This window comes from Mauremys mutica, chromosome 9 (assembly GCF_020497125.1).
Source record: "Mauremys mutica isolate MM-2020 ecotype Southern chromosome 9, ASM2049712v1, whole genome shotgun sequence".
NCBI lineage: Eukaryota > Metazoa > Chordata > Testudines > Geoemydidae > Mauremys > Mauremys mutica.
The window spans coordinates 98,583,938-98,607,799 of NC_059080.1; the positions used below are offsets into that span (position 1 = coordinate 98,583,938).

Genomic DNA, 23,862 nt, shown 5'->3' on the forward strand with positions numbered 1-23,862 from the left:
AGGCTCTGGATATCCCCAGTGAAGACCACAGAACCATGTCTCCCATTGGGATGGCAGACATAAGCAGGGAGACCCAACCATCCAAATCCTGTATGTGCATAACCATTTATACTCTAGCAGATAGTATTCAAACAGAGAGCGCGGCCTGCTTGTTGGCTTCATGCTTTTATGAAAGGTTACCAACTGAATTCCAACTAGAAAGTGTCAATATAAATTAGAACAGAATTGGCAAGAAGTTGCCCGGCTGGTGATCTTGATCATTCAGGTGAGGCACGTACGAACTCCTTTGTGTAAGAGTTCCTGTTGGAAAATTAAGTTTGACATTTTCAGAGAGGGGAAACGCCCTCGGGAGGAACATACCAAATATTTACAAGGACAGAACTTAGTACTGTATGTCTGAAGTAAATGTTTAATTGCAGGCTAGGGGGCAAAGCAGAGAAGTATCCCAGAGATCAAGTACCCCACTTAAGAAACTGAGCTTTATTTATATCACTGAGCAAGAAGTAAAAGGGAAACATGAAAGCAAGACACAAGTTTATTCGTGCTGAGCATCAGGATGAACGAGAGAACTGCACAATTGGTCAGGCAGGCACACCATGGTGGTGGGAAAAGAGAGCATCTTATTTCTTTGAAGCATCGAATCCTGATCGGCCGTGGAGGCAGGATATCAGACTAGCTGACCCTGTCTCTGGTCTGCTCTGGCAACACCTGTGTACACACTGCAAGCAGAAAGATGGACGAGGCCCGGGTGGAAATTGCTGCGGGCGAAGGAAAGCACTCTCCCATTTCTGTGATGTCACCTGTTTAGATAGGAAGCTCTTTGAGGCAGGGTCCTGTTTTCCCACCTAGGGTGACCAGATGTTCCAATTCTATAGGGACAGTCCCGATATTCGGGGCTTTTTCTTATATAGGTGCCTGTTACCCTCCACCCTGTCCCAATTTTTCACACTTGCTATCTGGTCAACCTATTCCCACCATGTGTGCAAAACTGCCTAGCAACTTTTGGATATTGCATAAACAGCAAGTTCTCTTAAGTAGCACTATCAGTTAGACTGGCTTTTTATTCAAAAGATCAATGGACAAAAAAAAAATAGTGCGCAAAGGACTAGAAATAGGGAAAAAACACTGTTGGTTTCTCTGTTGAACACAGAATCAACCAGGCATGGAGCACCAGAGATAGAAGGTCTGGGCAAATATTTCTGACTTGGGCCCAAAGTGAATCTTTGTTCCAGATCTTTTCCCCAACAAATGGCAGCTGGAGACACACTCAGATAAACCTCCCATTAAGACAAGTTGTTAAGCAGGTCAGTGAGGCAGTGATTGTGCTTCTGTGAGAACACATTTGCATCTCAGAAGGAGCTCCTTGCTAGTAGCTGAAAGTTGCCACAGGAAACAGATTGGTTGTAACAAGACTTTTCTTAACAGCAAGGCTCACAGCCAATGTGGTGAAGGGAAAAGGGACACATTTCTGGCATTCAGACCACAAACTGTTTTACTGCTATCAGAGTAGTATCAAGAAGCTTATTTTATCAGGAAATTCTCATTCATTGACTATAGAGAGATGGGAAGTGGCACCCAACAGCCTTCAAGATAAATGACAATCATTTTGGGTGTAAGAGGTCGCCCTGTTCCTGAAATGAAGGTCTGAAGGGAGGAGGGACCAAGGTTTCTTTTCTACTAGGTGGGTCCCTTTTGTGATGTCTACACTGAACACAGTCTCGTTGCCCAGGCGGCATGCACCTTGGCCTTCAAACAGAGCTTGCGATTCAGTAACAGCCAAACATGGAGAAGGTGTTTCCTTCAAGCAGCCTTGACATTTCAGCTTCTTTTAGGATAGGCGGGAGCCACTGCGCTTTCCCTGTATTTCTTCTTCTGCCCTTCGTATCTTCCTGTCATCCAACTTTATATTTATACCCTTCCTAAAAGCTTCCTTCTGAACTAGTGTTTACACTTTCCAAGTAATGACCAAGAGGTACTGTACTGAATTATACTGTAAGGGGATTTTTCCCCCTCCACTATAACTGAAATCTTAAAGTCCTAAGAGTTGGCAAATTAAAAACTAAATCAAATCTCCAGCTAACTGGGTATTTGCGATGAATATTTTTTATGACAGAATCTTTGGTATTTGGACAGAACGAACAGAATTCAGGAGTGAGATTAATTGTATGGGAGTTTATTTTCAGCTCCATTCGTACTCTTATGTTTACTCTTTAGATGGGGTCTTCAGAGTCCGATCTATTCATTGACAAAGCCCAGTTTCCACTAGATTTTCCTGTGCACTGCCTATGGGTTGAAGTTTTTCTTCATGGACACTTCAGGCATCTGACCTTCAAGGCCTTTTGCAAAGAATGGAAATCCCAGGTAGGATGTCTCCAAAAGGTAGTATATGAAAAGTACTCCAAAGCCCTTTATCCAATTACCAGACTCCTGAACTGCATTGACTTCAACACTTGTTTTTTGGTATTTTCCTGAGGATTTAATGTTTTACCTCATGCCCATAAATGGATAATAAGATCCACTGGTACATGTACCCCTAAATCTTTGGGAACTGTCCCAGGCCCTGAATTTATTAAGTTATGTACCCAGGTCCGAGTTGTAACTTTGATTGGAGAGCTCATTCTCATGGCAAGAACAAACCAAATGACCATTATTAAATATCTATGCTGCTGCTTGCATAACAAATTCAAGTATTGTGTGCATGCCCGCTAATTCAAATTGCCCATATTTGAATTTTAAGCTTTCGGGAATAGAAGCAGAGTCCTTTTTAAAATAGCCAAGGCACCATTCAAAGTTGTCATGCAATTTATATCTACAGAAGGATTTCATGTAGTGAATTGTGCACATATTCAAAAATTTAAGCTTTCATTTAATCTTCATGAAAACTTGCTTTTAAATAAATGCAAGAAATAAGATTATAGTTAGAGTCTAACAACTGCTACCCCAAAACAGGTCACGGTTCCATTCTCTATTAGCTTCCATTCCGGTACAAAACTATCCAGGTACAGCAGAACCTCAGAGTTACAAACTGACCGGTCAACCACACACCTCATTTGGAACCAGAAGTACAAAATCAGGCAGCAGCAGAAACTGGAGGGGGCCGAGGGGAAGCCTGTGTTAAACGTAAACTGCTAAAACAATAAAGGGGAAGTTTAAAAAAGACTTGACAAGGTAAGGAAACTGTTTCTGTGTCTGTTTCATTTAAATTAAGATAGTTAAAAGCTGCTTTTTTCTTCTGCACAGTAAAGTTTCAAAGCTGTAGTAAGTCAATGTTCAGTTGTAAACTTCTGAAAGAACCACCATCACGTTTTGTTCAGAGTTACAAACGTTTCAGCATTACATACAACCTCTATTCCTGAGGTGTTCATAACTTTGAGGTTCTACTGTATTGGGAACAGTACATTTTCTCTTGAACCACCATTTATTTGAGGCCAGGTTGCAATACCCTTATTCATACTAAACAGTACCTTACATGATTTGAAGGGTGACACGATCTAGCTCTCCATGATCCCATTCCACTCTAGCCTTGAAAAATTAAAGGTGATGCCTGCTAACGTAGGAACAACCAACATTTTCATTTAAAACAACAAAAGTGTAAGATACACTATGAGTAGTGCAATCTATCTAGTATTACATGGGAACACATACAGTAGCCATCTGTGTTTGCGACAGACCGGAATATACACTGCATATTGCAAAGAATTTGTAACCACAAGCACTTGATGGAAACCCAGGGAAATGTACCTGTTTCTAATCATTGTAACATGTCTCTTTCACTTTCCCAGTGAAATAACATAGTTCAGTTCCCAAACAAGAAACCACTGGGTTAATCAACTGGTAACATTGAGTTGTGTTAACTAATCACATCAGATACCCTAGGAAAAACTGCTTGCCTGTTCCCCAGAATCCCACTGATTACATGTCTTTTTTTTTTCATTCATATTTGACTCCTGCAAAAACCTTTTCCTACGTAAGTTGCAATTTATGGTCCTTTTGCATTAGACTCACATACTGATGTGTGGTTTCCATCATTTTCTCTCAAATCAACATCAGGTATCTGTTTCTCTTAAACACCTTTCCTCAAAGGAAGAAAGAAAGTGCCACACTTAAAGAATATAACTTTTGTTCCAACACCATTCAGTATTATAGTGTTTATTCTAAGCACATTACTCTAAGAAGGTTGCTGCATGGATTGCTGCTGGATCCAAATGGAGTAGTTGAAAGCTCTATTATTGTATTGCCAGCTCAGGGATGATTTAAGCAAAAGCTACCAAGTAGCTAGGAGGGACAAAGCTGGATAAAAGGGTGACCAGAGTATTATTATTTATGTCTTATAATGCAGTACAGAAGTGCCAAGACACTTTACAAAATGAAAACTAAGCTCCTGCCCCAAAGAGTTTGCAGTGCAGGTTGCAGGCAAAACAACAAGGACTGAAAGACAAGATGAACGTCTGACCACTTCAGATGTTAGTGAACATGTACTGAGGGTTACAAGGGGTTTTAAATGATTTATTCAACCCATAAGTCACTACAGTTGATAAGGAAGAATGGCATTCCAGGAATAGAGGAGAAGATAAAAGACATCACAGAAGTGGGGATGAGGAATGGGTCATCCAAAAAAGCAGCATGAAGGGAGGCAAAAGAAGACAGGAGAAGGGAGACTAAGGGTATGTCTTCACTACCGGCCGAATCGGCGGGCAGCGATCAATCCAGCAGGGATCGATTTATCATGTCTAGTCTAGACGTGATAAATCGATCCCCGAGCACTCTCCCGTCGACTCCTGTACTCCAACTCGGCGAGAGGCGCGGGCAGAGTTGACAGGGGAGTGGCAGCAGTTGACTCACCGCAGTGAAGTTAGTCACGTAGCTGAAGTTGCGTAACTTAGATCAATCTCCCCCCACAGTGTAGATCAGGCCTAAGAAGATATGGAGGGCAGTGAAGGCAAGTACAAGTGACACTAGCTTGATTGGAGAGGCCATTGTGAGCCAGGGAAGGGGGGTTATGGAGGGGTAAGTATGGCTGCAATTACACGTGTGAGTCTGGCAGGGACTAGATGGGAGGCTTTGGTGTCAGGAAGGCTAAAGAGGAGGAAGTCAAGGGATGAGATGACAGACCTGGGAAAGAGTTTAGCAGAGAGGATGGAAAGGGATGGACAGACTTTGGAAAGGTTACAACGATAAAACCCAGGAGATCTGGTGAATGTGTCTGTGTGGGACACCCTGCTCCAAAATACAGCCCACCAATGTCATGGGGAGAAGACCAAGAGGGAACCATGGTGATAATAGGTTGAGATACATTCTGCTCTGATTCAACCTTAAGTTAAGGAATTTTTCTCTCAGTAATAAAAGCAACTAGATTTTGTAAAATAACATGGGGCTGAGGGGAGGGGAAAAAGTTCCACTGGATCTGAGGTGGTTTTCAATCACCGTGTAAAACAACGTGGGTAATGTGATTTAGTGGATTCTAGTAGGGATGTTAAACAGCAACTCTGTAAACATGGTTAACAATATCACTTCAAAATTGGAGTCACAAAATGCACATAGAGAACAGACAACCTACTAGCAGCATACCCTAAAATATACTGATACTCTTCAGCTAATTATTTCCTACCACAGTCTGAGCAGGAAATTGTTTGCCTTTAAATTTGTCAAATATCAACTCCGTTTCCTCTAGCAAGTAGCCAACAAACATGTACAATTGACCCAACTGTGAAACGTTATTGGAAATCTGCCAGATAATGTCTACAAATAATTCCCACAAACAGTACAGCGAATATTTGAAATTTGAGCAGTTTTACTGGTCATACTAGTCACATGGTATGCTTCTGTTCCATGACTGGATGAGACTCATTCTTGGGTTCGCTTTTCTGGTGAAAATTTTCATGATTGTAAGTTCAAAATTTGCTTTCCATGAACATTCTGCAATATTTGCTTGAACTTAATTGTTCTGATACACCTTGCTGGCTGCCAGTAATCTCATTCACTAGACTATGTGCAGAAAGCATCAAAGAGACTACAAAGAAAATGAATTTGTTTAAGAACTCAGTTATTCACTGAATGTTTTATACATCATTCACAGAGCTCTAACTGCAATTCAGATTTGTCTCCTACTCTGTAAGTGTTGCTGACCATCTAAACGAAGTACAGTATGGAAATAAAATTATTTGTGTAACAGCTTTAGAACTATTGGGGCAGATTGTTTTAAAAATAGACATATATCGAAGTGAACAGTATGTTTACCTCAATGTTTCTTGGTATCATTAATGAGGAGCATGACAGTTAATCAAAGGCAGCTTCCAAGATAAGATGGTTCCAGAATTGAACTAGTGCATTTCCTGACATACATTCTAGCAAAGCTCCCAACTGCTGCCTAATTTTGCCAAGAGATTCTGCAGCAAATATGTATTTACAAAAAACTACCGCATCTATCTCCTCATTCATTGCTTGTCTCCTCCCCTGAGGGCATCTCCCATTGTAATGGATCTGTGGGCTCTCCTGCAGAAATAGATGAATCATATATATGAATTACTGAGTGAGCATAGTACACAGAAGTCTCCCTCCAATGACAGGAACTAGTGAAGTCGGCAGGTTTCAGTTGTGAAACTTACAAGCCTCTATCTCTCTTTGTACATTGCATAAGGTCCTTCAGGCCAGGAAGCTTTCATGGCTCTGAATAAATTAACACAAAATGTTCAAGGGGAGAGAAGGCTTCTAGCCTTAGAAAGCACCAATAACTAAAGCCTTGGCAAGTGTTTTTTTCTTTTCTTTATTATTTATGATGGGTGATGCAGACCACCAGAGAGGTTTTCTGAATTGGGTACTGCATTCAATAGTGATTCTTAGAACTCTTCTGGGATCAAGAACGTGCCAGGTGTGTTTTTAAATTTTTTCACATATGGACAAAAAAAGATGAAAAAAATAATAATTTCTTATCACTGGGTTTATTTTTGGAACAAAGGCTGCGTTAACTCTTAGCAAAACTTTGCCCTCATGCGAGAGGCAGTTCTGCTGTTCCCAGATAAGACTTGCACAACTGAAAAAGATACTTGCCCAAGTACTTGCAACCAGGACGACATCCCTTAAAGAGAGAAATTCTCAAGGCACTCCTGACAAGGAATCAAAGGGGTGCTTCATCTGGGCACTCTGTACAAGAGTTCGCTCCCAAAGTGGAGCTCTCGTTGACGTACAGTTGAAAAGCGAGGCAGCTCTTAGAAAGCTTCTGTCTGGATCAGAGGACAATCTGGCTCCTGCTTGCTGCCTCTGGAGAGCTGGAAATAGCTACCACTTGGATTTTAGAGTCTGATTTAGGCTCATATTAAGACTTTACTGTGAGACCTTCAGTAACAATAAGAGTGTGTGTGTGTACATATATGTTGTTTGCCTTTGCCTTGACTGCAAATACCCATGATAATGATTTAGCACTAGGCCTTACCTATAGACTGGGTCCTCGAAGATGCCACCTGTGGAATACAGGTGTGTTATGAACACACCCAAATCCCCTAATTTAATAGGTACCTCTCAAATATCACGTAGCTAGATTTAATTTCTCTGGGTTTATGTGCAGAATTTTGGTCCTTGAGAGTGGATTCCTCTTGCACAGGAGGCAGCACTGAGCAGTGGTGGCCACCTGAATTGAATACAAGAACTGGGACCTTCTTGGACAATATGAGGCCACTTGCCTCATTTCTGATTTTTTTAAAATATTATTGTACTGGAGAACATTGTGAACCGAAAGACACAATCATGCTTTTGGCCATGGAAGACAGAGCATAACTGAAGCCGTGACCTATTGTTCTCTTCATCTGGAGTAAGACATCAGTAATTTCACTGAATTCTGGATGCAAATAGGTCCAGTGATGGCTAGGGGACCCACCCCCCTACTCTACTCATAGACCTTGGGCTGTAAACACCACTCTCCTGGTCCCATCCGTTTCATGCTTAGCCAGCTGCAGTGCCCCAGCCCAGCCCAGCCCAGCCCAGCCTTGCCGCACTGGAAGCGAAGCTATCTAAATAAAATTGGTTCCAAGACTCCATTAGTAACCGTCCTCAGTATAACCCATTGTAGTCTCCCCTTTAACCAGTTCTGTATCCATCCTCAATAGTGGGGGGGGGGGCACTCCCAGCTTGACGTGACTGACAGGTCATGTATCTGTCTCCAAGGAGCAGCAAGCAGGTACAAGACCCATTGGAATGGATCTGTGGGCTTTTGCTGGGAAGAAGAAATTCCAGTCTAGGTAGATATTCACCTTAAATGCCTTCTCCTGAACATTTTATGGATGAGGGAAATATGCAGACATAAACCAGGAGCTATTACATTGAATGGCTCAATGGTGCAGTTGCTTTTAAAATCCTTACAAATCTGATCAATACAAGCTCAATGCAAAAGTGCCCAGAGTTTCACATTTTAGTTCTGAATGCGCTGAAATTTGCAGTTTCACAATAAATTTACAGATGGTTCAAAAGGCAACAATGCAATAGCATTAACAGAAGAGAATCCAGACTGATTCTTGCCTGCATATTTATACCTGCCTCTGGAAATTTCCATTACATGCGTCTGACGAGGTGGGTATTCACCCACAGAAGCTTATGCTCCAAAACATCTGTTAGTCTTAAAGGTGCCACAGGACTCTCTGTTGCTTTTTACAGATCCAGACTAACGTGGCTACCCCTCTGATAGAAGAGAGTCTGGACTTTTTCAAGACTATTTAAAAAAATCTGCTTGTGTTTTGTGCAGACTGGTAGTAAGACAATATTGTTATTTAACTTTGTTTCAGAACTGCTAGCATACAATATAATTAGAAATAATTTTACTAGCCTGCATTTCCTTTCATCTGTGATCTTGTATCTCTGTTTTATTGCCCTGTTATACTATACTGTACCTGGGTCTGAATGACATGAGAATTTATGGGCTGTGTTACTCAAAAACAAAACACCTTTGTGGGAGACATCTACCAACAACTTTTTTTGGAATCATGTCTCTAACCTTCCTCATTACTGTGAAGCATCACAGTATAATCACATCAGCTGATCTCAAAGAAACAATATATAGACTTTATTATCTGCATTAGCATGAATGTGATCATCATGCCATATTTCTAAATCAAATGCACTATGGAAGCTTTTCTGAATTAAACAGAGCTCTCTCAAATCCATCCACTACTTGTTTAGCAGTGCAGGTATTCAAATGGGAAGTTCTAAAAGTCAAATCTTCAGGATTTGGCACATGGCATGTTTTGTCCTGCAGGTTTACTGTACATAGAACCTCAGCGTTACGAACACCTCGGGAATGGAGGTTGTACATAACTCTGAAACGTTTGTAACTCTGAACGAGACATGATGGCTATTCTTTCAAATGTTTACACCTGAACAGTGACTTAATACAGCTATCAAACTTTACTGTGCAGAAGAAAAATGCTGCTTTCCCTTTATTTTTTTTAGAAGTTTACGTTTAACATAGTACTGTACTGTATTTACTTTTCTTTTCTTTTTTCTTCCCATCTCTGCTGGTGCCTGATTGTGTACTTCTGTACACTTCTTGTGTACAAATGAAGCATGTGGTTGACTGGTCAGTTAGTAACTCTGGTGTTTGCAACCCTGAGGTTCTATTGTATAATAGTTTCAAGTCGAGACTAGGCAAAACAGAAAACTTAAAAGGCAAATAGCAAGCACGAAATACAAGTTCAAGAGGTACAAACTGCTCATGCAAGTATTACGAGTTTTCCCGCAGTAAATACCAAGAGGGAATTTCAGCCAACAAGGACCTTCAGAAAGGTATCATGTTCTTTTATCCAGGTACAGCGTATCCCAGATCATGCAGTTCTACTAAAACTTAAAACCCAAATGAGGTCTGTTAGCCCAGTAGATATAACTCCCACAAAGACTGAAGAAGACAGATACAACTCAGATGAAGTTACGACTCTTATTATGACAGTCATGCTGGTTCCGCATATACTGATGCCAAGAGTTAAGAATACAGTTTAAAGAGTTCTGCTTTAAGAGGTTTCAGAAAGACGGCAATTAAAAGAAGAAAATAAAACTTGTTTCATACTCTACTCACATTTAAGAAGAACAGGTTTGCATGGAAAATTAAACATGAATGTGTGTGCCAAATGCTAAAAATAAACACTGGGAGAGTATTTTGTAAGATACATGTCATACCATCAGGAAGTTGTTTGCAGGACAAGGCATCATCAAGGTCCCTGGCAGTTGATGGATCAATGGTGAAGATGCATTCTTTCCTATCAACGAAAAAAGGGAACTTAACATCTGGTTTTGTTTTGCACCCAGACACACAGCCCACCTGAAAAGCCCAGCCAACGGTGAAGTTTTCAGAAACAAGGCCGTTGAAACATATCACATCTTCCAATCTCACTGCTTCCCCAACCTGCAGAGATCCACCGTCCCCTCAGAAGCAACCTTCTGACATGAAAAAGGCATTTGGAATAATGGAACAATTAGAGGATGCCGACTTGTGTGACATTTTTCCCCCCCTTGGAACTGTTTGTTTTACACCTTTCTCATCTAATTATCAGTTTTCCTCCACAAAAGTAAACAATCCATCCCGCAAAGCTCCGCTGACTTCCACTGGGGTGCAAACTCCTTCCTGCCCCAACTCCTTTTTGACAAAGTAGGAAACAAAAAACATGACAGTTTTATATATTTAACGACATTTACAAATAACGAACTTTGGCATCGTGATTTGATACTCGAGTAAGTCATCTGAAGACAGGGAGAACAATGGAGCAGGAGACCTTCCAAGTATCTGGCAGGGACTGAAGAGAGTGAGGGTACGTGAATGGCAGAGCTTGCAACACTTGAATATATCCAGCCTTTCAAAATTGACTAGCCCTGACACCCATCTGCTCATGCACTCTACTCTGCATGAATAATAATAATAATAATAAAGAAATTGTATTTAATTCTCCTGGGGCAAGTAGAATTTTGCAGGTTTTCCTTACTTGTTTGTTAACAGAAAGTACAGAGCCAGTGGGAATAAAAATGAATGACTCGATGGCCATAATGGAATTATGAATGAAAGGCTGATGGAAACAGACTAGTCTCCACATAAAATCCTGGAGCTTTCAGGAGCCCACTTGCAAAGTTGTATGTTGCCTGTAGGAAATACAAATCTGCAGGAATATTCCAAACACAGCATATGTAAGTGCTCTGAATTCTCAGTATGCTGTGAACCTGTATTTCTCTAAGTACTGCACTGGAGTTGAGTAAAAGGAAATTGTCACCAGCTAGTAAAATTAAATTGAACACGAATAACCATCTCTCTTGTCCTAAACAGTTGTGAATAAAGCCAGATGCCACGTCCTCTCTAATACCATGGACAAAGTTAGAGCAAAATGGAGTCTGCAAAATGTTTAAGACCCAAGTTGAAGGATCACAGAGTGAAATCAAGTGACACTGTTTGTTCGGCCTCGGTTCAGTCCTTAGTGAGCAGACACTGTATGGTAAAGTGGTTTACGCAGTCATGCATGTTATAGCGAGACTATTGTGCATCTCTAGGAAAAAACGGCTTTGAAAAAGATTTGAATCAGCGTGAACATCAGAGGAAGTTAGAGATGGAAGTAGATGCTAGGTCAGCTAACTAGAATTAGTTAATCCATTTTTTAGCACTCGGAGGCCTCAGTTAAGACTGGAGACCAACTGAGGTAGGTGTCATGCAGACACATTAGAAGGTGCAGTCCCCCTGCCTCAAAGAACTTACAACTAATACATATAATCTGTATAATATCGTATGTCGATAGACAAAGTCATATATCAATAGTAGTGGAATTATAAAAATACCAGAAATGGGAAATAAATCTAGGTAGGCAGCAGGTTTGTTCCAAGAGAGATAAGACAGAACACAGCGTTTGACTTCAAGAACCATTACATATTAAAGAGCAGTTTGGCAGAATACACTAGCGAGCTGTAAGCTGAAGCCCAGGGCTTGAGTGCCCAACAAATGAATCATTTTAAATTCCTACGTCAGGGGCCCCCTTCAATGGGGGCTGAACAAACTACAGCAAACTTCCTGTAATGCACGTGGATTGTGGCGGGGATCCAACTGCAGACAGTTCTGGGGCGTGCGGTGGTGGAATTGGAGTGGGGTGGGTGCTACAGCATTTTTTTCTTTCCAGTATAATCTTAAGAATGAGTGCAAACCCCACAAAACACATGCTGACGAAGTGAGGGTGCTGAGGGATAGAGACCTGAGTCTCGTAGCTTCTCCTTTTTGGCCAATTTCTCTCTTCAAATCAGTACGTCTCAGTTCACTGATGCTACAGGAGATGCACAGCTGAGAAGCACAGGACACTTCTCCTGCCCCAGAGGAACATGGTTTATTAAATTGCAAGAAGTGTGTGGGTTAGTTAAGGGAGGGATTACATTTACATTTAAAGGAATATTGCCAAACATATATAGAGATTAAACAGTACAAGTGTCATGTAAATTTAGAAGCTTTAAAATCTAAGGATGTGCATCTGTGCGCACACAGCTCTGTGTATTTCTAGCACACTTATTACTGTAGTTCTTAGATGTTACTGGTAGTATCTGTTGCTATTTGTCTGACATTAGCATAAATTTGTGCAGTTCTGCCAAATATACTAAGGAGATTTCTAATGCACCTAACTTCCATTAGCCTTTGAAAATCTCCCCCGATACATTAGTTTTCTCATCCTATAGCACACCTGCCTAATCCTCAGATAAATGTTCACTTCTGATCCTTTATGATATATATCCAAACAAACTGGAAATAGCTAGTGATACTGGAAGATGCAAGACTTTCTAAACTGCACTGATTTTGATCTGCTTACAGTCCAACTATCCAGCACCATAAATCAACCAATGTAACGACCTACAAACCATCTTGCTTCCATAAATACATACTCCTTACATTAAAAATCCATCAATGAATGGAATTTCAAGTGATCTCATGCCAAGGAACAGTGCTTACATAATGTCCCTATTTACCATTCTTCGAAGAATCACGTATGTACAGTGCAAGCAAACCCTCCACGTACACTAATATGCCAAGTGCTTGCCTGCCTGGTAAGGCATGGGGCCATAGGGAAGCAGGTACTTACTGTAACCATCCCAGAGAGACGGCTATCACATATAGTCTTACTTTTTCAGGGCATTTAATCTATGATAGCAGACACCACTGACCTGAAACCAACTGCCCACTTTACACTGACACGGTTTAAAGGAAGGGATTAAGTGCTTCTTAAATCCAAGTATGTGGGTTCTTGTTTCAATGGAATAGATAGCTTATTCCAGCTGTTTTGGGCTGCAACCACAAATGTGCGCCACCCATAGCGATTTGTAGCTCTAGGCAGTTTAAAAATTAATAGACTGGTTTCAACAAAGTGCACATTTGCAGTCTGCCTTGGAAAGAAGGGAACATAAATATGCCGGTGCCAAACTCTGAATACATTTATACAATGTAGCAACTAATGGAGCTGCTTTGCTTTCAGACACTTGGCCAATTAAATCTCTTGTAGAGGTCAAGGGTGGGGCCCGAGTTCATGAGAACACAAACCAGCAGGGATTGTTGCATATACTTCCAGCCTCTGTAGTGCTACCACAGATGCATTTCATAGGCTATATCACCAGAATCCAGGATAAGTATTTGCTACTGCTGAGCAACCTGCTTTCTTGCAAAAGCTAGCCTGATACCAGGCTGCCAGAGTGCGGTATTTATGTCATAGTGAAGGCACCCCTTACATGCAGCCATGTGCGGTATAGTTAGGATTTTTTTAACAACGTGTTCAAAATGGGAGGTGGGGGGGAGTTGACTACTCAAGAGATCTGAACCTGGAGCCTTCAATGAGAGTTTTGCCCTGTGCAAAGACTGTGGGGTTACAGAAAGTCTCCGAACAAGCAATATGATGCAAAAAGTCCCACAGAATAAGGACTAAGTGGACAAAGTCCTGGATCCAGGTAGCCAAGAGGCAGCATATAGTAGACTGGACCTAAACTCTGACTTTGTGGTGTGGGAGTGCTCACATTTTATCACAAAGTGATGCTTCTGTAGCAGGGTAGGATACCTAGAAAGAGTCTTTCCACTAAATTCTGCATAACAGTGACTGCATGATTCACGTAATAAATAAAACCTCTGGTTCTGATTTTTATCATTATTACAGGCAGCTGCAGGAGCCAGTACTGCAAAAAGCAGAGGCCCAATTGCAGCATTTACAGTCATTCTATTGTCCTTTGACCTATATACTGATTGAAGCCCCATCCCTCCAATCAAAGGACACATACAGTCTCTAGTATCTTCTCTGATTCCTTCAACCAGCTAACACCACCTCTAATCTCTACTGTGCTTCAGCTAGCTCTCTCTCACCCAGAAGTCTCAGTCACTTCAAGACACCATCTTGTGTCTGTTGAAACAGGCAAGGTGCAGTGTCACCAGCGTACCAATAGTCCTGCAAACCAAGTCATCTTACTCCTTGGCACGTGTTCCTATGGCCCTACATACATTGAAAATGAAGGGTGACAGACCTGACATAAACCACTGCCAAGTGGAGATAAGAAATTGCTCATTGCTCCTCTCAGACTGATGAGAAAAGCCACTCAGACTCCTCCATGTGTCCCTGCCAGAGTCTGCACCTGTAATGATACCTCCCCATAGGCCACGGTACAATAGTTCCCAAAAGGGTCAGCCCATGAGCTCCCTGTAGCCAGTGGGTGATGGCAAAACCGACCCATGGTAGGTTTTTATTAACAAAACTCAGAGCAGCTGCAATTTCCATGCACCTGTCAAGGAAGAGACTAAATGCAAGCAAATATTATGGCTACATGCACATGCAATAACATTTATCACTAACTAATACAAATTGGGTGCTGCCCTCCAGCTCCTGGCAGGCTGCCAAAGCGGTCCTGTGGGCTACAAAATTTGGCCATTCCGCCTTAAAAAATCCCAAAGGAACAATCTCTTCTTGTCATTACACCTAATAAAAATCTGTTTTATTCATTTTAAAACGTCAAAACATACTTTATAAAAGTAACAAGATGTTCCAGAAGTGTTCGTTCCAACATACACACCACTTGGTTAGCTAAAGGAAACTGGTTTAGGAGATATAGACATGCATGGAGTTGAGAGCTTTTCTGGTCTTCACGTTGAAAAGGACTAGAGATAAATGTCTTTAAAGAACCCCCAATTTTGCTGCACTGGCTGAAGACAAGCATCTCAATGTGGAAAGTTACTCTGTACAGGAGCTCCTTCATCCAAAACATATGTTCAACACAGTCTTGCAGAAGCATACTCACTCTGGCATCTCACTTTTGTTAATGGAAGAATAAAATCTCTTTCTTCCACCTTCCTCGTGGAGAGATGGGGCGAGTATATTATGCGTCTGGACTAGAAACAATCTGTGTATGACAATCTGGTAAGGCTGGTGCCACAGATCCCTCTGAATCTATTCTGAAATTGTTAATGGAAGGTCAGAAGGTGGACATGCACTGGGCCAGTCATCACCACACAGCTCTTCTTGCATATGATGAGTGCCCATCCGAGTTCCTATAGGACTAGAGAGAGGCTGACTAACCACCACCACCAGCCAAAGTGTAAGACAGCAATGCCACAGGAGAGGTTTGCAAACTAGTTCCTTCTACAATATTCAAAATCAAACCCCAGGAGAAAACCTACCAGAATACAGAGCTTAAGTTTATAAGATGGTAATGCAAATGTGCACGCAGAGACTCTGGTATAATCAATCCCACTTTACGGAAAAGCTAATTAAGTGCAGTTTCAGACTGCACAGTTCAAACAGACTAATTAAAGCAGAGCAGTCAGTCTTTTTACTTTTAACATTTTTCTTTTAATAGGAGCTAGAAAAACAGGCTAATGAAGTACTGTAGGTAAGATTAGCACATTATTGGTCAGTTGGTGTTATCATGGTAATTAAAACATTCAAAGACCACAGAACAAAAACAGTTTTGGTTCTGGGTGGGTTTTTATAACCAAACAAGTATATCCATACAACAGGGTCTGCAAGTTTCAAAGGAGAAATCATTCTTTTTATTGTATATTTGGAGCTGAAAGATCAGGTACAATACATCATAATCAAATTAGCTTTTCGCTCAGCTAAAACATTCAGAGTTCAACAGATCTGTTAAAGTTATCAACCATTAAATAGAAACATCTGTGAACCATGGCGATTACCAGTCCTAGGAGTCAATGCTCCATCTTCATTTCAAGTGGAAGAATGCTTAGACCAAAAGGAAGCATTGCATGTTGTAATCTATGGCCTCCACATGTATTAAAGGTGTGGATCCTGACAAACTGCTAATGGGGACTATGGTTGGGCAAAGTTTGAGTGTTCCCAATGATATTCTCAGTATGAGTAACTTGATGCTCCTGAAGGACAGAAGTGACAGTGTGTACATGCTGCATATTTCAGTTGAACTAAATGTTAAAGGGCTGCCATGCAAGCCCTTCTAAAAACAAAGGAACCGTTTCCTCGATCTATGGTGTGGTTGGATAAGCCAGCCAAGTGGAGGCAGTGAGTCTCTGTCATTTCTTTAATACATTAGGGCCTAGAAATGGCCATTGCTAGGTTACGATTTAGAGAACTGCATGTACCTGGGAGAGCATTAGAAAGCCCTAAAGGAACCAAGAAGTTCTACTCCTAAGCAGATGAGCTAACAATATACAGGAGTCTTAGAAACTTAAAGGAAACTGGGACTTTGTTATCCTAGTAACTACTGGAGACAGACAATGGAGAGAGTGGAGCTGCAAGAAAGCAAAACTGACAGAACAAACCAATATAGTCAACTTAGCAGCTTCCACACCATTATTACATATGGCCGATAGTAGTTGAAGGAAGCAATGGAGAAGCCTGATACAATCCCTCAGGCATTAAGCCCCTTCTAAACCATATGCTTGAATTCAGGTTCCTCCAGGCAAGTCATTTAAGTTACTTGATGATTCCCTGGGCTTTGCCCCAGCGCTAGAATTCTTGATACAAAGTCTATTACACAGTCTTCAGTAATACTTGTTGCCTGTTTTAGGAAAAAAATAATCCCCCCCAACTGGTTGTAAAATGAAACAAGGAATTTATTAGGGGCTTCAGTATGTGCCTATCCATCAGAAAGACGGATGGAATTCACAACCCTGGGTTTCAAATATACACCCTGTTCAAAGAGTAAAGATTCAGATGCAGTTACGTGGCTACATCCAAAGGCATACCAGAGGCTAACAAATCCAGGCAGCACCTATGCTTTGGGTCTACAGGTCACATAACCATATTAACCTCCTTTCTTCAATAGGTCTTGAAGCACCTATGTGAAACTTCTGCAGAACCACTATGGATTTCAGAAAAGACAAGACTTGTGTCACTGCAGTTGGCTGTTGGAGATGAGAGGGTAATGAGCATCATTTTATTTATTAAAGTTCAGATTTTGTAGGCCTTGTTTAAACTTTACTATGTCAACACTGAGACATGTACAATAGAGTGACTGCATGTCTAGACTCTTGCATCACATTTACATTCTTCCTCTTTAGACTGTCTTGCTCTCTTCACTTTGTGAATACATGCAATAGATGGGTGCTGGTGGAATTTACTTCAGCATCCTGGTTTATCCCTATTAACTTGAACTCAAGGCTGACATTTTAAAATTAAGTGGAAAAGACATTTTTAGAATCTTGCAGATCTTCGGGGTCATCTGTAGGACCCTGCCAAACTATGTCTTGGAAAAAGTTAAGCAGACATAATTTTTCAGGTCTGGAAACAGTCATTTTAATTTGGGACAAGGTATCCCAGTGTTGTCAACTCACTCCAGTGAAAGCTACAAACATTTTTTCACACAACAGTCTGATTGCTATGGCAACCACCAAAATGAATCTCATTTTTCAGTCACAAGTCAACCCAACTAGAATAGTGTGCCTATGTAGGTTTCTTATAAAATACCAATAAGCACAGGACCCATTCCTATAGACATTCATCGCTCAAACGGGTATAGATAAAGTACTCTCTTTCAAAAGGGAATTTCAGACAATGGTCATTGTCTGAACCTCTTTAGTACGTCACCACCTCACTCCCAAAGATATCAGCTGTTTCAGTTGCAGTACGCTACTACATTTATCACTCTAAGTATGGGTAGAATTCAGTTAAAAATCTGGGACAACTGTTTACAAGACAGGCTCTTAAAAGGAATATTTTCACAGGAGGAGCATGCAACAGAAGCATCTCAAATGAGCCTCTGAAGGCACCTTAGGATACTTTGGAAAAGACACACACTTGCAAAAGTAACTCTATAACTTCTTCTTTGTACAGTTAAATGAACACCGCAAAATGAGCTAATTATAAACTAATTGGGAGTAAAAAGAAAGATTGCATTACCCCAATCCACCCGTGGCACAAGCTCCCAAGAATCCACTCCCACAGGAACATCAGAAGTCTCATCTTAATATGTCAACCCAGTTCAGGTCTTTATAATTTTTCATGTTTATATTTTAGCTAAAGCCTTGCCTCAGCTGATTCAAGTCAAAAAGGACGGTTTACAGTCAGGGCTTTGGATCGGAGCCCGGAGCTGGAGCTGCAGGGTTTTGCCTGGAGCTGGAGCGGAGGACAGCTCCAAAGCCCTGCTTACAGTTACCCTGATGAATTACACAACAGCAGTAATACACATTTTAATTTTCATAGAACAATGCTCCTTGGTTTGCTGAACCAGAACCGATTTCAGCTATTTACTTATGTCTTCAGTGTAAGATGAGCAAAGTTCTCTGGTTTGATGACAAAAAGTAACACATTTAAAAAGCCAATGCATATAGAAGAGATCATTATTTAAATTTCTACAAGTCATGCTAACATTGTGCCTCTAGCACATGGAGCTTTCTGCCCCACCTTTATCCCATGCAAGAATGAGAGCAGGAGCGTAATTGAAAACACGCTTTCGTCATGTAATCTTCTTCAGTCATAGACTCTCAGAAGCTAAAAACGGAAAAGACATTAGGTCACCCATCTCCCATGGGCCAGTGCTGGATTGTTCTCTGCAGTATGTATGCAAGACTTTGTCCAGTCTAGAGTTTTAAACATCTTAAGCAATGGGGTTTCCAGCATGCCCGTGGGAGTCTATGATGCAGTCTAATTTGGGATGAACAACAGAAAAGATTTCCTCTCTTCGTTTTAGCCCAGTTGTCCTAGTAATATCTGCTTCTACCAACCTAAATAATTCCTATCCCACCACAGTGATTCATATATTTGTTAGCCATTAAGCATCATTCAAGCCACTAGCCTCTTTGTTAATACACATTTAACAGCTAAGTTTTCCCTGTAAGTCAATCCCTACAGCCCCCTGGTTATTTTTGTTACTCACATGTTCGAACTGCATCTCACTTTTCTGTCTCACTGTGGTATGGAGGTGTGGTGGAATTTTCAGGGTAGTCCTTAAACTCCCAACCCAGATGTTGGGATCTGCATAGGCCCTTACTCATTGCTCCAAAAGTCCAGCGTTTGTGCGCATCCTCCAAGGGAGGCTCCATACCCAGGATACCAGAATGAGACCTCATAATGAAAAACTGGCTCCGTGTAACAAACAGTTTGGCATGCCTTTGGTTAACCTGTCATTATGAAAAGGGAAATGCATCATCTGATCAGGAATTGTGAAGAAATTGTTTTCTCTATGGTGGTGACAGATGCCAATTTCAGCCAACACTTTCAAGGCGGGATGCCTGAACTCTTCAACCCATATTTAGATATTTCACCAAAAGTGGCCTGGTTTTCAGAGGGACAAAACACAAACTCATGACTCTGAAGTCAATGGGAGATGCAAGTACTCAGCTCCTTTGAACATCAGGTCACTTTAATTACGTATCTAAATACAGAATTAGCAGCATAACCTTAGACACCCAGGTTTGAGAACCGTGGCCTTAGAGTGCTGGTTTTTATCCCTCTGAAACTCCCATCGAAGCCTCAGGATCTATCATTGAAAGTCTGACAAGAACAGGATCTGTTCCCAAATAGACGTGAACTGATTGGATTCCATGCCTCCTGCATTATTCTTTACAGAAAATACACAGCTGTACAGAAACAATGCAATATGCATAACGTCAAAGTTCAGGTGATGACAAGCCTCTCGGGCAAAACATTCCCCACTCAACAAGCTTTGATTTGTTCTTTATGCTACCAGAGCCCACTGATGGGAAATAACCCTACAATCCACCAATTCCCATGCAATAGTGTGCTTGTACAGCTGTTCTTCCAATAGCTCATGTTGCCTCCATTAAACACCCCCCCCCAACCCCCGCATTTCTAGCACAATATGCCAACCCCGGGTCACAACATGTGATAGCAACCACTGCATGTCATTTAGTAAGAAATTAAGCTACCATCCTACTGGTTTTTTTCAGTGCAAGCGTAGGTTAGAAAAAAAGCAAGATATACAGGGAACAAGCTCTGACGAAGTCAGCTAATTAGCTTAACCACATCACTGGGACAAGAACACACATCTGGGCATCACTAAAAGTTTTTTTATTAAGCTCCATCAGGTGTATCTTCTAATACTGGTTTATTGCCATTGGTTCAGGAAGGGAATAGTTCCCCAGCCCAACACAGTAGGAGAGAGCACATGGTAACAGTCACTGTGAAGAACAACCTAGAGTAGATACAGTGTCCTTTGCAACTGGCTTTGCCAGCTCTGCGCTAAACTGTCATCACCACTGAGCAATACTTTGTGCTCCTCAAATCCTCCTACTGATTTCAGTGGGGATACATGCAGAATAAAGCTGCTGCTCAGCATGAGTAAGGAAACATAATCTAGTCCTACGCGTCTTTCCACAGTATCTCAGGATGACGGACCCAGATTTGCAGCAATGTTTACACATTTATTAAACATGCCATTTGTCAGGTTCCTTAAGAAAACTGGGCATTTTTACATATTCTAGTACAGTGGGATAAGCCTTGCTCTAATGATACTTAACGCAAGCTTTCTGTAGTGGAAAATCTCCAGGGAAAATTGTTTAATGATGTTTTATCTAATTTATACCCTTTCAAGTCTTCCACCTGCCCAGAAAAGCCAACTGTCTCACAGTCTCCTCTCCTTCCTACTCACCAGGCACTTTGCTGGGAGCAGAATGCTGCCATTTTTACCATCAGCTCTAATTTTATCAGCCAACAATCTACTTGGGCATGCACAGTTAAGAGTCTGATATTAAGTCTTTAATATAAACACTGCTAATCCTTATTACTATCTGCACCATTCCTCAAACACGACACAAATAGTGGGCAGAACTGCAATGTAGGAACTGTTCTGTTGCCGGTGGTTTCCAATTACAAACAGTGCTAAGAACAGAGCCTCCCTGTTCAGAATAGAACATACAGGCAAGGGAGAGCACCTCCTCTTTTTCTACTTCTCCTATCAAAGAAACGACAGATGCAATAGTTGTTAAGGGGCAATTAAAGTTACTATTTACTCTGCAAAACCTTAGTAACTGTAGGTAGCTATGTAGTACCACTGAGGACATCACAACTTACGGTCAACAGATATCATGCCTTGAAATATCTCAAAATATTAACTCTATGTGCTAGGAATTATTCTGGGGAAGTTCTATGGCCTGTGTTCAGAATCTATGTGAAGCTACGGTTCTGTCATACTGGCGGGGCTTTTCATTTGTAAGAACAACACTTCATTAACTCTGCTCATAGGGAAACAGAATGATCATTAATTGTTCAACGACAACTTGAATGGCCTCTCACTTCTGTGCATTGGCTCCTCAGGTTGTTTCTTTGCAGGGCCCTCAATATTCAGTATTAGCATTGGTGCTGCAATTTTGCTTACACGACAACATTAGAGAGTTAGTTGGGGTGGAAAATGAAAATTTCTGCTCTTCAGACGATTCATATCCTGCAGATATGTCAGTGTTTCTTTCTCTGCTCCGTATTTTTAGCTCATTGTTTTCTATTTTGGCACTGAGAAACTGCAGTTTGTAATTTTACCTCCAGCTTCATATTTCTTCTTAAAAGTGAATACAATGTCCTGTTTATAATAATAAAATCACTAGTTGGCAGGATGACATCAAATGGAAAAAAAGAGAAAGCAACTGGAAAATTTAGAGCAAGCAATTTTGAGAGCCAAGTTTTGCATTTGTAATGGTCCAGCGGAGGTCACTGGACTCACTTGTTATTAGGCAAATGGTAAAGAAATAGATATCCTCAAGTTCTTCCATGTTAGACTATATAAACCATCTCTAGTTCAGCGAGGGTTAGAGCTTTCCAAAAGAGTGACGTTATACATTTTCCACAGTAACACTAACAATGGGAGACATGCAAAAGGCAGAATTGCTCTGCAAAGAACGGCCTTTTTTCTCTCTCCAATATTTAGGTTTTTGTTTCCCACTATGATCGGACTTTCCTGGCTTTGGTTTCTTGTCCCAGTTTAGCAGTAAAAGAAACAAAAAGATATGAATGAAATTAGAAACATTTGGAACAAGCCTTAGAAATAGCTTTTAGGTTTCTTAGATTTTTGGCTAAACCTCTTCAAATGGTTTCCTCCTCTACTCCCCTCACTGCTACACCCACCTCTGAAATTTGAATTTCCTTGTTTGCTCTGACCCTCTTCTTTTCACTAGTGATGTTTTGTACTACCCAGGTGAAACACTCAGCATAAAGCAAACAAGGAAATGAAACTTACAGGCTGAAGCAATGGAGAAGACCAGAAAACGGCTAGAAGTATGTCATTTCAGAATTTGCCTCTGCCACCCCACTCTTCCAGTCTCAATGTTTCTTTTAAATTGCAAACCAAGCTTTCCTCTTTTCGAATTTAGTTCCAGTCAATCAGAGAGAGAGAGAGAGAGAGAAAAAAGAGAAGGGGGAAAAAACGGAATTCTGGTCCTAATTGTGTTTACAGATTCTGGAACACACGTTTCATAAACTATACTGCTCAAATACCATAAAATCCAAGCTCTCTGTTGAACATGGCAGTTGTCAGTACACAATGATAACACTTCATCATCATCTAGCACTTTTTATTATAGGACCTCAATGTCCTTTGAAAACCATTAGTTACAGAACCTATGAAATATTTGTCTCATTTTACAAATGAATAAAATGAAATAGAGAGAGATCAAGAGGTTGCCCAGAATACTACAGTGACTTAGTAGCAGAGATGGGAATTTAACCTATAAAAGCAGGAAATTTTCTAACTGTCTATGGATTTTGTGTATTATGTACTATTAAAATATTTTCTAAAACTTTTTAAATAAATATTTGGACGGAGGAAAAAAACTGATCTCCTTGAAGAGACTACATGATAGTCTGACCTCCTGCACAATGCAGGCCACAGAATCTCACCCACCCACTCCTGTAACAAACCCCTAACCTATGTCTGAGTTAGTGAAGTCCTCAAATTGTGGTTTGAAGACCTCAAGCTGCAGAGAATCCTCCAGCAAGTGACCCGTGCCCCATGCTGCAGAGGAAGGCGAAAAACCTCCAGGGCCTCTGCCAATCTGCACTGGAGGAAAATTCCTTCCCGACCCCAAATATGGCGATCAGCTAAACCCTGAACATGTGGGCAAGACTCACCAGCCAGCACCCAGGAAAGAATTCTCTGTAGTAACTCAGATCCCACCCCATCTAACATCCCATCACAGACCACTGGGCATACTGACCTTAAAGTCTATGAGTCTACATAGGATAGTTCAGTAAAGCAAGTCCCTAAACATGGTAACAGTACACCTTTTGTAAAGATGAAACTTTCAGGAAGCTGGGGAAATATGTTTACAAGATAGCATAGACTAGTAAAATCATTGCTTTACACTGATCTGTGTTAGCATCCTCTATGGATTAGTATGACCCATTGCTTTATTTTGACCTAAAGCCATGCTCACAATCTTTCCTTTGTGTGAGATTCCTTTTAGCTAAGTAATCATTC

At 41.0% G+C, this 23,862-nt stretch overlaps 1 protein-coding gene across 4 annotated transcripts in view; it reads right to left on the reverse strand.

Moving 5' to 3' along the window:
* The window catches only part of DIS3L2 (DIS3 like 3'-5' exoribonuclease 2), a 257,856-nt gene that overhangs the window by 113,975 nt on the left and 120,019 nt on the right, over positions 1-23,862 (reverse strand). For all 4 annotated transcript variants that reach the window (XM_045030053.1, XM_045030051.1, XM_045030050.1 and 1 more), the window contains one exon: positions 10,156-10,235. In XM_045030053.1, the coding sequence (XP_044885988.1) occupies positions 10,156-10,235 (80 nt within the window). The remainder of the gene's footprint in view (positions 1-10,155; positions 10,236-23,862) is intronic.